The sequence below is a fragment of the Macrotis lagotis genome, chromosome 4 (genome assembly GCF_037893015.1).
Source record: "Macrotis lagotis isolate mMagLag1 chromosome 4, bilby.v1.9.chrom.fasta, whole genome shotgun sequence".
Taxonomy (NCBI): Eukaryota; Metazoa; Chordata; class Mammalia; order Peramelemorphia; family Peramelidae; genus Macrotis; species Macrotis lagotis.
In genome coordinates, this window is record NC_133661.1 from 150,638,173 (window position 1) to 150,649,483 (window position 11,311).

The 11,311-nt window shown below is 40.6% G+C and overlaps 1 protein-coding gene across 1 annotated transcript; it reads right to left on the reverse strand.

Annotated features, from left to right (window-relative positions):
* Positions 1 to 6,999: 6,999 nt before the first annotated feature.
* On the reverse strand, positions 7,000 to 11,011 carry RPS27L (ribosomal protein S27 like). Its single transcript, XM_074234337.1, has 4 exons — positions 10,853 to 11,011; positions 10,142 to 10,250; positions 8,824 to 8,934; positions 7,000 to 7,184 (listed from the first exon to the last, which is right to left on the reverse strand). The coding sequence occupies exons 1-4, from the start codon at positions 10,856 to 10,858 to the stop codon at positions 7,156 to 7,158; spliced, it is 255 nt and encodes an 84-aa protein (XP_074090438.1). The 5' UTR covers positions 10,859 to 11,011; the 3' UTR covers positions 7,000 to 7,155.
* Between the last annotated feature and the right edge of the window lie 300 nt (positions 11,012 to 11,311).

The following is an 11,311-nucleotide window of genomic DNA, read 5'->3' on the forward strand; positions in this document are numbered from 1 at the left end:
TATTTTGTTCTTTTAAAGTTTTTGCAAGGCAAATGGGGTTAAGTGGCTTGCCCAAGGCCATACAGCTAGGTAATTATTAAGTGTCTGAGACCCGATTTGAACCCAGGTACTCCTGACTCCAAGGCCAGTGCTTTATCCACTACGCCACCTAGCCGCCCCTCTTATTCTTGATCCTTGTTTTTTAATATTTTTTATTACCCTCTCTTATGCCTACTTATAAAATGATGTGAATATTAAACCATACCTTGCTTTAATTCGGAAGGTCTTTATCAAGGTCATTATAAAATTTCTCTTCTTCCTTGCAACTGATGCTGACATATAGTTGGTTATACTGACACTCTACCCTATGCCCATATACCATTATGATATCTAAGACAGTAAATTGTAATTTACTACCGAAAAAAGGAAGGAAGGAAGAAAAAGAAAGAAAGGAAGGGGGGAATAAAGAAAGAGAATAAAAGAGAAAGAAAGAAAAAAGGCAAAGAGAGTGGGAGGCATTTGTGCTTGACTATATAGTCTTAGATAGATACCAAGGGTAGAGAGGTTAAGTAAATTTCCCCTTAAGTTACCATAGTCTGCCTTCCTTCCTTTCCTTCTTTTCTTTCTTTTTTTGCCAGAGAATGTAAGGGGATTAGACTTGTGCTTTCATGGGGTTTGAAACTTCCCAGTGAGGAATTTCTACTAAGAAAAATATGTGCCTTGTTTACGACTCAAAGTCTTATTATTCTTTGTGTGTGCGGGGGGGTGGAGTGGTAAGGCAATAGGCTTAAGTGACTTGCTCAAGAACACACAGCTGGGTAATTATAGTGTCTGAGGCTGGATTTAAACTAATTCTGATTTAAACTAAATTTGATTCCAGGGCTGGAGCTCTATCCTCTGAGCCACCTCGCTGCCCTGTATGTGATTTTTTAGTTCATTCTGCTGCTGTCACTGCAAAAGCTAAAGGAAGCTACACAAAACCATGAGATATTTTGTGTTTTCCTTTGTTCCATGAGTTGTTGTAGCCATAGAATTCATTATCTAGTGGCCAACCTATGGAAGAAGATGTTCTTTGTACTTAGGTAGGCCAATCTACAGATAACTGACTTTTGGACCGTGATCAAAGCCTTTCTAGTCCAAGAAGAACCTACCTGTATTTGTATCCTATAGTATCACCTTAAGAAAACACTAGACCATCTCTATGCAAGTATGAGGACTTACATTTGTAAAACCAGGTCTAGTAGGGCGAGTAGGTCTTGTGTAATATTCTAAAAGACCATAAGATAAGGATGAAAGGGGCAGCTAGGTGTCAAAGTGGATAAAGCACTGGCCTTGGAGTCAGGAGTACCTGGGTTCAAATCCGACCTCAGACACTTAATTACCTAGTCGTGTGGCCTTGGGCAAGCCACTTAACCCCATTGCCTTAAAAAAATAAGGATGAAAGTAGACTTTTTTATTCATATATTATACCATTCTTCTTTCTAGTAAAAGAGAATAAAACATAAAAGTACCAAAGGATTTTAAGAATATTTCCAAACTTTAGGTAGGAAAAGTGTGAAAAATTTCATAAGAATATTCAAACAATATTTATCCATGTCTCTAGAGACCACCCTAGGAGAATATCCTATCGGACTATCTTATCCCCCTCAATTCCTTTCCTCTCCCCACCCAATTAAGATATTTCTACTTTATGTGACTTTAATATAAAAATATGATTTTGATTTGTAGTTATTAAATGATTTGATATTCCTGTTCTTAGAAAGAAATGTAATTTTTTTGTATTTCCCTCTCAAAGAAATAAATTGAATTTCTTTTCACTTGATCCTAGATTAAAATATTCTGTCACAGTAGCCTTCAACAGAAAAAATATTTCATGCCTCCTCCCTAACTCACCTAAAATTTTGTACTTAAGCACTCTGGCCCCTTTTTCCAGTACAGGATATCCTAATATTATGTCACCTACTTTCATGGTGGACCAGGAGTCAGTTAGTGCTTATGCAAAAAAAAAAAAAGGTCCTAATAAATGCTAATTGATTGTTTTCCTACTTTCACTTCTAGACTCTCTGCCTTCATCACTCTGGTTTCCTCTTCGAGGTTCATTTCCTACTTTTGTACCACTCTGTAAGAAACCAGCATCTTACCAAGAACTTAGAACCATTAGTGAACCAAAGGGGATCCTTTTATTAAAATGTCCTTAATAATGGGTGTCCATAATAGAAATGGGCACACTGAGCACATAAAATCAGTCTTTTAACTCCTGTCTAGAAACACAAGTCCCTCCCTTGTCCCCAATTGGCTAGGTATTACCAAGATCAAAGGCCTATCCAAAGTACCCAATTCTCTACCCACATGCTTTCAAATTCTTTATCAAACCTCCCCTCCACAATCTGGTAGTTAGGCCTTTGACAGGAATAACACAGATGTGTGAATCTGACTACTGATACCAGTTGATTCACTAATTCAGCCAACCTGCTAATTCTATGGTCCCTTGTTTTCCTATTGCCATCCCCTTCCTCCTTAAAGAGAAATTTTCTTAGTTCCCAATAAGATGTAAATTAGCTTGATTTACATCTTTAAGCCAATATTCCTCAGATTCTACCATTATAGCTTTCTTCCCTGTTTCTCTGTAAAATATAAACTACTTTCCTCAGTGTCCCCATAACTAATGTAGGAATGAAACCAAATCATTTATCACACACCCTATCTAGTTTCTAGTTGCCATATTACATTAGCTTCTGGATCACTCTTCTCTTTTCTTTCCTTTTTTTTTTTTGATAAGGCAATCGGGATTAAATTATTTACCCAGAATCACACAACTAGAAAAGTGTCAGGTGACTGAGGCTGGATTTGAACTCAGGTCTTCCTGACTCCAAGGCCAGTACTCTATCCACTGCTACTCCTAGATGCCCCTGATCACTCCTATTTCTCAAGGAATCAGAATTGAAATTCACCAATTTCTGGAAAAGTTGATAAAGTTAATATTTTAAGATTCTATTCCTGAACTAAAATATGTGTACATACATTATATATGTGTGTGTGTATGTAAAGCAATCTGTAGCCATTTATTAAGTGCCAGACCCTTCCTCAATACTAAATAGTAGGAGATACAAAGACAAAATACTACTGTCCCTACTGTCAAGACAAAATCCCTACTGTCAAGGAACTTACAAAATATATACAGGGTAATTTGGTGGGAAGGGCAGTTTGTAGTTCAGGAAAGATCTCATGCTGCAGATGGCACTTGAACTGAGCTATGATGAAAAGAGAGTGTCTGGAAGGGAAGTGCAGATATGAATGTTTTAGGCTTGAGGGAATATTTTTGTGATTGTTGAGGGGCAAAAATACTGACTTTTCAGAAACAGAGTGCCAAATTAGTATAAGCCATAGGCCTCAGTTTCTATTTCTCAAGAATCAGGTGAGCATGAGAACCTGGATCTTCAGCTAGAAAAATTATGTCACCTAACCATATAAGGTGTAAACAAAGACAGACAAACCTCACATTCTCTTCGGACCACCAAGTCTGACCAATTGTTGTAAGGGTCAGCAGAAAAGAGGAGGGGAAAGGGGTTGTTTTTTTTTTTAACCCTGCTTCAGCTTCTGTAATTCAGCTTTTCCTGCTCTCTCTCTTTCTCTCATAGAGTTAGGAACTGCCCCACCAAGAACCGAATTAAATTTTAACTCTTTGCTGCCACGTTGAGAAGACTCTGAGTAGTCATTTTGGGTTAAAGTCCCAATACCCCATCCATGACCAACAGCAAATACAGAATACAGTTTAGCTAGAAACATGTTCACAAAAGGAAGTGATATATAAGAAGTCTGGAAAAGGAGGTTGGAGCTAGGACATAAAGAAAAAGAAGAATAATTAATAGTTGAGACAAGTGGTAGTAAGGAGTCACAGGGGTTTACTGAGACTTAGAGACATAGACACAGTTATTCCACTGAGCTTTAGGAATATCACTTTGGGGATTGTGCGAAGAATAAATAAAAGCAAGGTAACCAATTAAGAAGCTATTATAGGCCAGGTAAGAGGTGACAAGAACCTGAATTAGGGTGATAGTGCCATGTGACTGAAGAGAAGGGTATGATGTACAGTCCTCTGTTGAGTATGGAAGGGATTGGTATGTGTATTTTGAGGTTTGGAACAAATTCTTGTGGGGAGCACCTTTGTGGTGAGACAGGACATCATTCCACTGAGTCCTTTCTCCTGCCCAGTTTTCAGCCTCCTGTGGGAAGAGGAGAAACATTATTTTATCCCAAATCAGTCACTCACCCATGAGGTAAGGAAAAAAATGCCATTTCATCATAACTATGGTCTCCCTTGTGGTTTGAGGGCAGGCCACTATTCCAATTGTTTCCCATTTCTTGTCATATCTCCAGTCCTCCCCAGGTCTTCTTCATTTCTAGTTTCCCAGAGACACCATTCCAACAAATAGTAGCCTCCTGTTTTTTGAGGTAAGGGAAGAAAACACTATTCTGTCACCTAGGTTTTCCCTGATGGGTCTCTTGCCTCATGATGTGAGGCCTACCATTCTGTAGGGTACACACTTCTCCCCTCCAGAGAAGAAAGACCATTCCACTCAGACTGTAACCTAGTAGTCTGCCTTGCAAGATGAAGAGGGACATTTCTTCCACTCCAAATAGTTATTCCTTCTGAACTACCTAAGGTTCTAAAAAGACTGAGACCAAACCTCTATTGACAATGAAAATCTACCTTATTCCTTGATTAACAAACTTCCCCATCTATACCTTTTCTATTCTAGTGATTCTGAAAATCCCATTCCTGTCATTCCACTCAACCATCCCCCATCACTTATTCTCATTCCATCAAACTGCCCCCCATTATCCATCTAAAGCTTTTCACCCCTTCTACTATGGTCTCTGGGCTACCTGGTCCATAGAAAACAAACTTGCTTTCATCTTATTTTCCTTTTCTACTTCCATCTTCTGGCTCCTTCCTAATGACACAGTCAACTTGACCACTCTTTCCATTCTAGTACCAGCTGCTCTTTGACTGCTTCCTCCCATCCACCATTCTGGATGAGGTAGAGAATTGGGAATACTTGCTCCCCACTGCCACCTCTATATTCTCTCTTGATTGCCGTAACTCAGTATCCTTGCCAATTTGACATTTAAGTCAAACTTCTAGTAATTGTCTACTGACTTCCAAGACATTCCTCCTTTCCTCAATAAGTTCAGTGTCTGGCTCAGTCTTTCTTATATGCCCAACTCCTGACCTACTACTGGATTTTTTTTTTGAAGTAGCATGGAGTTGTTTTATGGATTTCAATATACATATTGATACTACTTCAAATATCCCAATCTCACCTCATTTCTCTACCCCACTTCAGCCATATGCTGTGTGATAGTCATACCTTTGATTTTACAATTACCCACAATTGCACCAATTCCATGTTTATGCTTCTCTACAACCTTGGACATTGTCAATCACATTACTGATTAATTTTTCTCAAGTTTTGTGACCCTCTCACAGTCCTGTGTTTTTTTCTGACCTAATAACACCTTAGTCTTTTGTTGAATCTTCATCCAGCTCATACGCAACTGTAAGTTGTCCTGACCCTTTTTCTTTATACTATTTCACTTGAAGATGCATTATAAAGGATTCAATTGTGTCTATGGAGATGATTTTCAAATCTACTTAAACAACCTTAACTTTTCTGCTAACCTGGTCTTATATCTCATTAGAAATGTCTTATTCGGGGTGGCTAGGTGGCACAGTGGATAGACCACCGGCCCTAGAGTCAGAACAAATTAGGGCACCACCTTTCTCCTAGTCACCTAAGCTCATAACCTAAGTCTCATCCTCAACTCCTCACTTATTGTACCCTTCATATCCAGTATATTACTAGGCATATTAATTTTACTTTATTAAGATGTTTCATATGTGCCCTCATCTCTGACACTCAAAACCACGATGTAGACCCTCATCACCTCTTGCCTGGACTACTGCAATACCTGGCTCAAGTGTCAAGTCCCTCCCCACTCTAGGCCATCCATTAGTCAGTCAAGCTGTCAAAAATGATCTTCCTAAAGTAGAGGTCTGACCATGTCATCCTCTTAATAATTCTAGTGCCTCCCTTTGGAGTATAAATATAAACTAGTTTAGCACTGATAACCCTTCATAATCTTATTCCATCTCCTTCCAACTTCTTAGGCCTTATACCACCCCCACCGACCCATTTCTACCATGTATTCTGCCATCTAGTGACACTATCTCCTTGTTCCTTCTACACAAAATTCTTATCTCCCACTTTTGGGCATTTTCATTGACTATCTTCCTTTATGCTTGAAATACTTTCCTTCATCTTTGCCTCCTAGCTTCCCAGGATTCCTTCAGATTCCAAGTTAAAATCCCACCTTCCTCAGGAAGCCTTTCCTGATTCCCCTAATTCTATCACTTTTCTTCTATTGATGGTTTGTTTGTACGTGCTTGTCTATATACTTTCTTGTAAGTTGAAAGCAAGGACTGCCTTTTACTTTTCTTTGTACCTCAAGCACTTAGCATAATGAAGGCCTAGTTTGGTCCACAATCAGCATCACTTGCAGGGGCATAGAAACAGAAGATAGACATTCCAGGATTAGACTTTGGCAAAGCACCTCTGGAGTCAGGAGTACCTGAGTTCAAATCCTACCTCAGATACTTAATAATTACCTAGCTGTGTGGCCTTGGGCAAGTCACTTAACCCCACTGCCTTGCAAAAGCTAAAGAAAAGAAAATGAGATGGGAGAAGGGGTTAAAGAGTAGAAGACAGAGAAACACTGAACTGCTGTTAATAACAGGATCAATTTATGGAAGGAAAGGAAATGAAGTAAGATGATGATTTAGGAGAGTATTTAAGGAGGGAGGGGCTGGATGTTATATTGAGGGTGAAGAATAGGTTCAGAGGCATGAGAGAGGCAAAGAATGCTAAGTGGAGGTCATGGTTGCAAAAATATTTCAGAATTCTTAACCATTGCAGTAGAACACTTGAAGGTTATACACAAAAAAAATATACAAGAATGTTGCATATAATTAAAATTTTAATGTAAAACAAATTCCAAAACAGAAGACCATTGTTGTCAAACTTAATTATATTGACATATTAGATAACTTGGATTGCTGAACAGAAAAGGCTTTCTGAGATATACATTACGTCGAATTCATGAAGTTGAATGCCATTAATGTTGCTTTCTTCTAAATGAACAACCTGTAAAGGAAGCATATGAAAGAATAACAGCATAGTCTGTTCTTGTACAATATAATGTTGAGTATAAAAAAACTTTTTAGATATAGATTTCTAGACTCAAAGACATTACATTTTTATAGAGAAGTTAAATTTATCTTTTAACCCCAAATTCTCATTTTTCTGCTTATGCAATTACCATTTCTGCTTCCAGCATCTAGAACTATATAAAACCATTGGCATGAATTATGGGGTCGAAACTGATTTATGCAATCTGACAGAAGGTGAGGTCCTCATCTCCAGCTTTAAGTTTATAGTGTTGTCCAAAGTCACTTCCTATTCAGTCTAACTTGTAAAAAATAATCCACTTAAAGCATTCTTCTAAGAATTACCCCCTTTAGATCTGTTAGAAGTGTAATAAACTCTCAGGACTATTTCCAGACTTAAAATTGAACACGGAATAAAGAGATTGGATTTATGAAATAAAGAACACCTAAATGAGGAAACTCCCTTTACCCAATGGAAGTTGGCACTTTTTTCTGAAACACTGAATTGTCCTAGAGTGTGGAGAGGCAGAACTGGAATCCAGACCTTTCTAGATCTAAGGCCATCTCTTTTCTCTATACTACAATGCTTTTCTTTGAGAACCTCCCAGACCAATATGATGCTTTTCATTTAGTGATTATTTCTTTTCCTCTGAGCTCAAATACTTACATGGAACATTCAGAAGCCAAAAGAATTGAGAACTTCCTCTGAGCTCAAATACTTATACGGAACATTCAGAAGCCAAAAGAATTGAGAACACAGAATCATAAGACATTAAACTTGCATATCTCTTATAATTAGATCATTACTGGGGTTAGAATTCAGTTATTTTTTTTTTTTGAAAGGAAATGGGATTAAGTGGTTTGCCCAAGGCCACACAGCTAGGTAATTATTAAGTGTCTGAGGCTGGATTTGAACTCAGGTACTCCTGACTCTAGGGCTGGTGTTCTATCCACTGTGACACTTAGCTGCCCCTAGAATTCAGTTTTCCAAAATGCTATTTGTAATTTTTAAGCACCACCTACATTTTTGCCAATACCATTCTAAGACATGTTTTATTATCACCACAGCACTGAAAGATTATTATAATTAGATTTTTATACAAGCCTTAAAGCAATTATCAGGCATTTTTGGAAGCAACTTAATTTTTGTATAGTGTATTGGCTGTTTGGTTGCTTGACAACTGAAATGTTCATATTTAAGTAGATCTTATAGTAAACTGTTTCTGTCCCACTTCAGGTTGCCTTTAAAAGGAACTTTTAATTATGATTTCTAAACATTCAGACTACTTTTTTTATGTGACCTTATCTTTGGCTTCTGATTGTGCTTCATTTAGCAGAGCTAAAACTTTAGCTCTAAATTTCTCTGCCTGAGTCAGTAAATTAACAATCTGGATCTGTAAAATACTTACACAAACTATATGGAATAAGTACAAAAGAAGACTTTCTAGGATGGGACTAGTAGATTATGTATGTTAGTTTAAAATCCAGACACTTAAAGAATACTCCCTTTATAATAGGAAGAATCCTTGAGCAGTCCTAAATTATTTTTTATGAAATTTTCTATATTGAAAATTTCAGACAATCTTATATTTGGGTTAGAAAATGCCAAACCATACCTTCTGTGAGTCTGGCCTTTCCTCCTGTAGGCTGGCATAACACAGTTGAGCAACCTACACAAAGAACCACTGTCTGGGCATGACTAAAGACTGTGGTGATCTTGTAGCAGCCTGAAAAAAAAAAAAGCAGTGTTGTTCAAAAATGAAACAGGGAAGCCAAATAATATTCAACAAACTCAGAAAAAGAACTATCACTGTAAGTTGAGAAGTTAACAGGTTCTCGTGTCATCATTAGAAATAATTTTCTTTATGTGAAAAGTTTAAAAGATTCAGTAAAAGTCCAAAAATGGATTTTCCAGGTTACCAAAAAACAAAACAAAGCAAACCAAAAAAACCCTCAAACAATCCAAATTCTCTAACTGGGCTCAAAGATTTGGCTGGCAGCAAGGTCTTTTTGGTATTTTTTTGTGAAAATTCCCCTATAACACTAATACATTGTTGTTGGAGCTGTGAACTCATCCAACCTTTCTGGAGAGCAATTTGGAATTATGCCCAAAGGGCAATAAAAATGTGCATATTCTTTGAATCTGCAATACTATTACTGGGTCTACACCCTGAAGAGTTCATGAAAAGGGGTAAAAAACGTCACTTGTACAAAAATATTCATAGCAACCCTGTTTGTGGTAGCAAAGAATTGGAAATTGAGTAAATGTCCATCAATCGGGGAATGACTAGACAAACTGTGGTATATGAATGTTGTGGAACACTACTATTTTATTAGAAACCAGGAGGGATGAGAATACAGAGAGAAGCCTGGAAGGGTTTTCATGAGCTGATGCTGAGTGAGATGAACAGGACCAGAAGAACATCGTATGCCCTAACAGTAACATAGGATGATGATCAATCTTGATGGACTTGCTTATTTCATCAGTGCAACAACCAGGGACAATTTAAGGACAATCTGTGATGGAGAATACCATCTGTATCCAGATAAAGAATACTGTGGAGTTTAAATAAAGATCTTTAATTAAAAAAAAAAACCTGTTGTTATATAATCTTGCTATCTCATATTTTTTTTCCTTAAGGATATGATTTCTCTCTCAACACATTCAATTTTGATTAATGTGTAACATGGAAACAATGTAAGACTATCAGACTGTCTTCTGTGGAGGTGGGGGGAGAGAAGTGAGATTAGGGGAAAAATCGTAAAATTCAAAAAAAAAAAGAAAATTCCCCTAGAGAAGTTATTACATTTCCAATTATGTTTTCCACCTTGAGGCGGAGTTCAGGGAGTTTTCACATATGCCACCCTACGTTTCCCACAGATAAGGTTTCATGTCATTAATAATCAGGATCTGAGGCCCACATCCCGGTTTACCTGGACACTTGACATCCATAAAGTAAGAATTTGGACTCTGAACCAGGCGTTTCTTTTTATGCTTCTTCTTTTCATCCTCGAGGGACGGATGCACTAAATCTCTTGCCAACTGTTGAATAAAACAAAAAGGCACGTGTCCTCGTTAGTCAGCATGACGTAATGCTCCGGGGCTTCACCCATATGGGAGGCCTCCAACACGCCGCCCATTGGACAAGCTTCCAGGGGCTCCCCTTTCCCGGCGCCCCCCAAGATCGGGGCGGTGGCGCCGCAAGCATGGGGCGGGAAAGCGGGAGAAGCTGCCCTCCAAGGGCTCCGATGCCCCAGGCTGGCAGAGGCTACGAGGTCCTGAAACTGGGGGGGGGGTTGCAAGGTAACGGGGTGAAGCGGCCGAGGCCACACTTCAGCGTCTGAGGCCGGGTGTGAACGCGGGCCCTCCTGACTCCAGGCCCGGTTCTTTCGGGGGGCAGGGAGCATTTTGGGGAAGGGGGGAAGCTCGTGGGGGCGCCAAAGGCCCGGGGCAGCGGCCCGACCACTCGTGCGGGTCCCTTCGCCCCCACGGGCCGCGGCTCCTGGCAAAGAAAGATAAAGCGCGACCTCTCCGGCCTCCTCCCCCCGCGCCCGGGCACGGAAGGGGCCGGCGCGGCTGAAGCCCGAGGCCGGACGGCTGCGCCGGGAGCCCCGGCCCCCGCGGGCCCCGTGTCAACAACTTACAGGCATGACGGCGCTCCCCGAGGCCCAGCGCGAACCGCCGCGAAGGACGCCCGCAGCTGCGTAGGCGCGCGGCCCCGCCCCTTCCGGCCGCGTCAGCTTCCGGGACAGCGCGGGGGGCGGGAGCAGCGGCGCGGCCGCTCCGGCCGCCCCTCTCGCCGAGGCCCCGCCCCCGCGTAGAAGCCCCGCCCTCCGCCTGGAAGCCCCGCCCCCGGGTGACGGAGCCTCGGAGCCCTCCGCCGCTGCCCGCCCCTCCCCCACCCGCTGTCAGGCTCCAGAGCCGGATGCCAGGCCCAGGGAGCAGGAGGGCAGCTTCGAGCAGTGCCTGGCCCGGGGCTCCAAGGCCGGCGGGGCCGCACCTGGCGCGCTGGCATCCGGTCCAGCCCCTCCAGTTATTTCTTCAAGAAATGAGGAAACAGGCCTTTTTTTCTACTTTATTTCATATATATATATATATATATA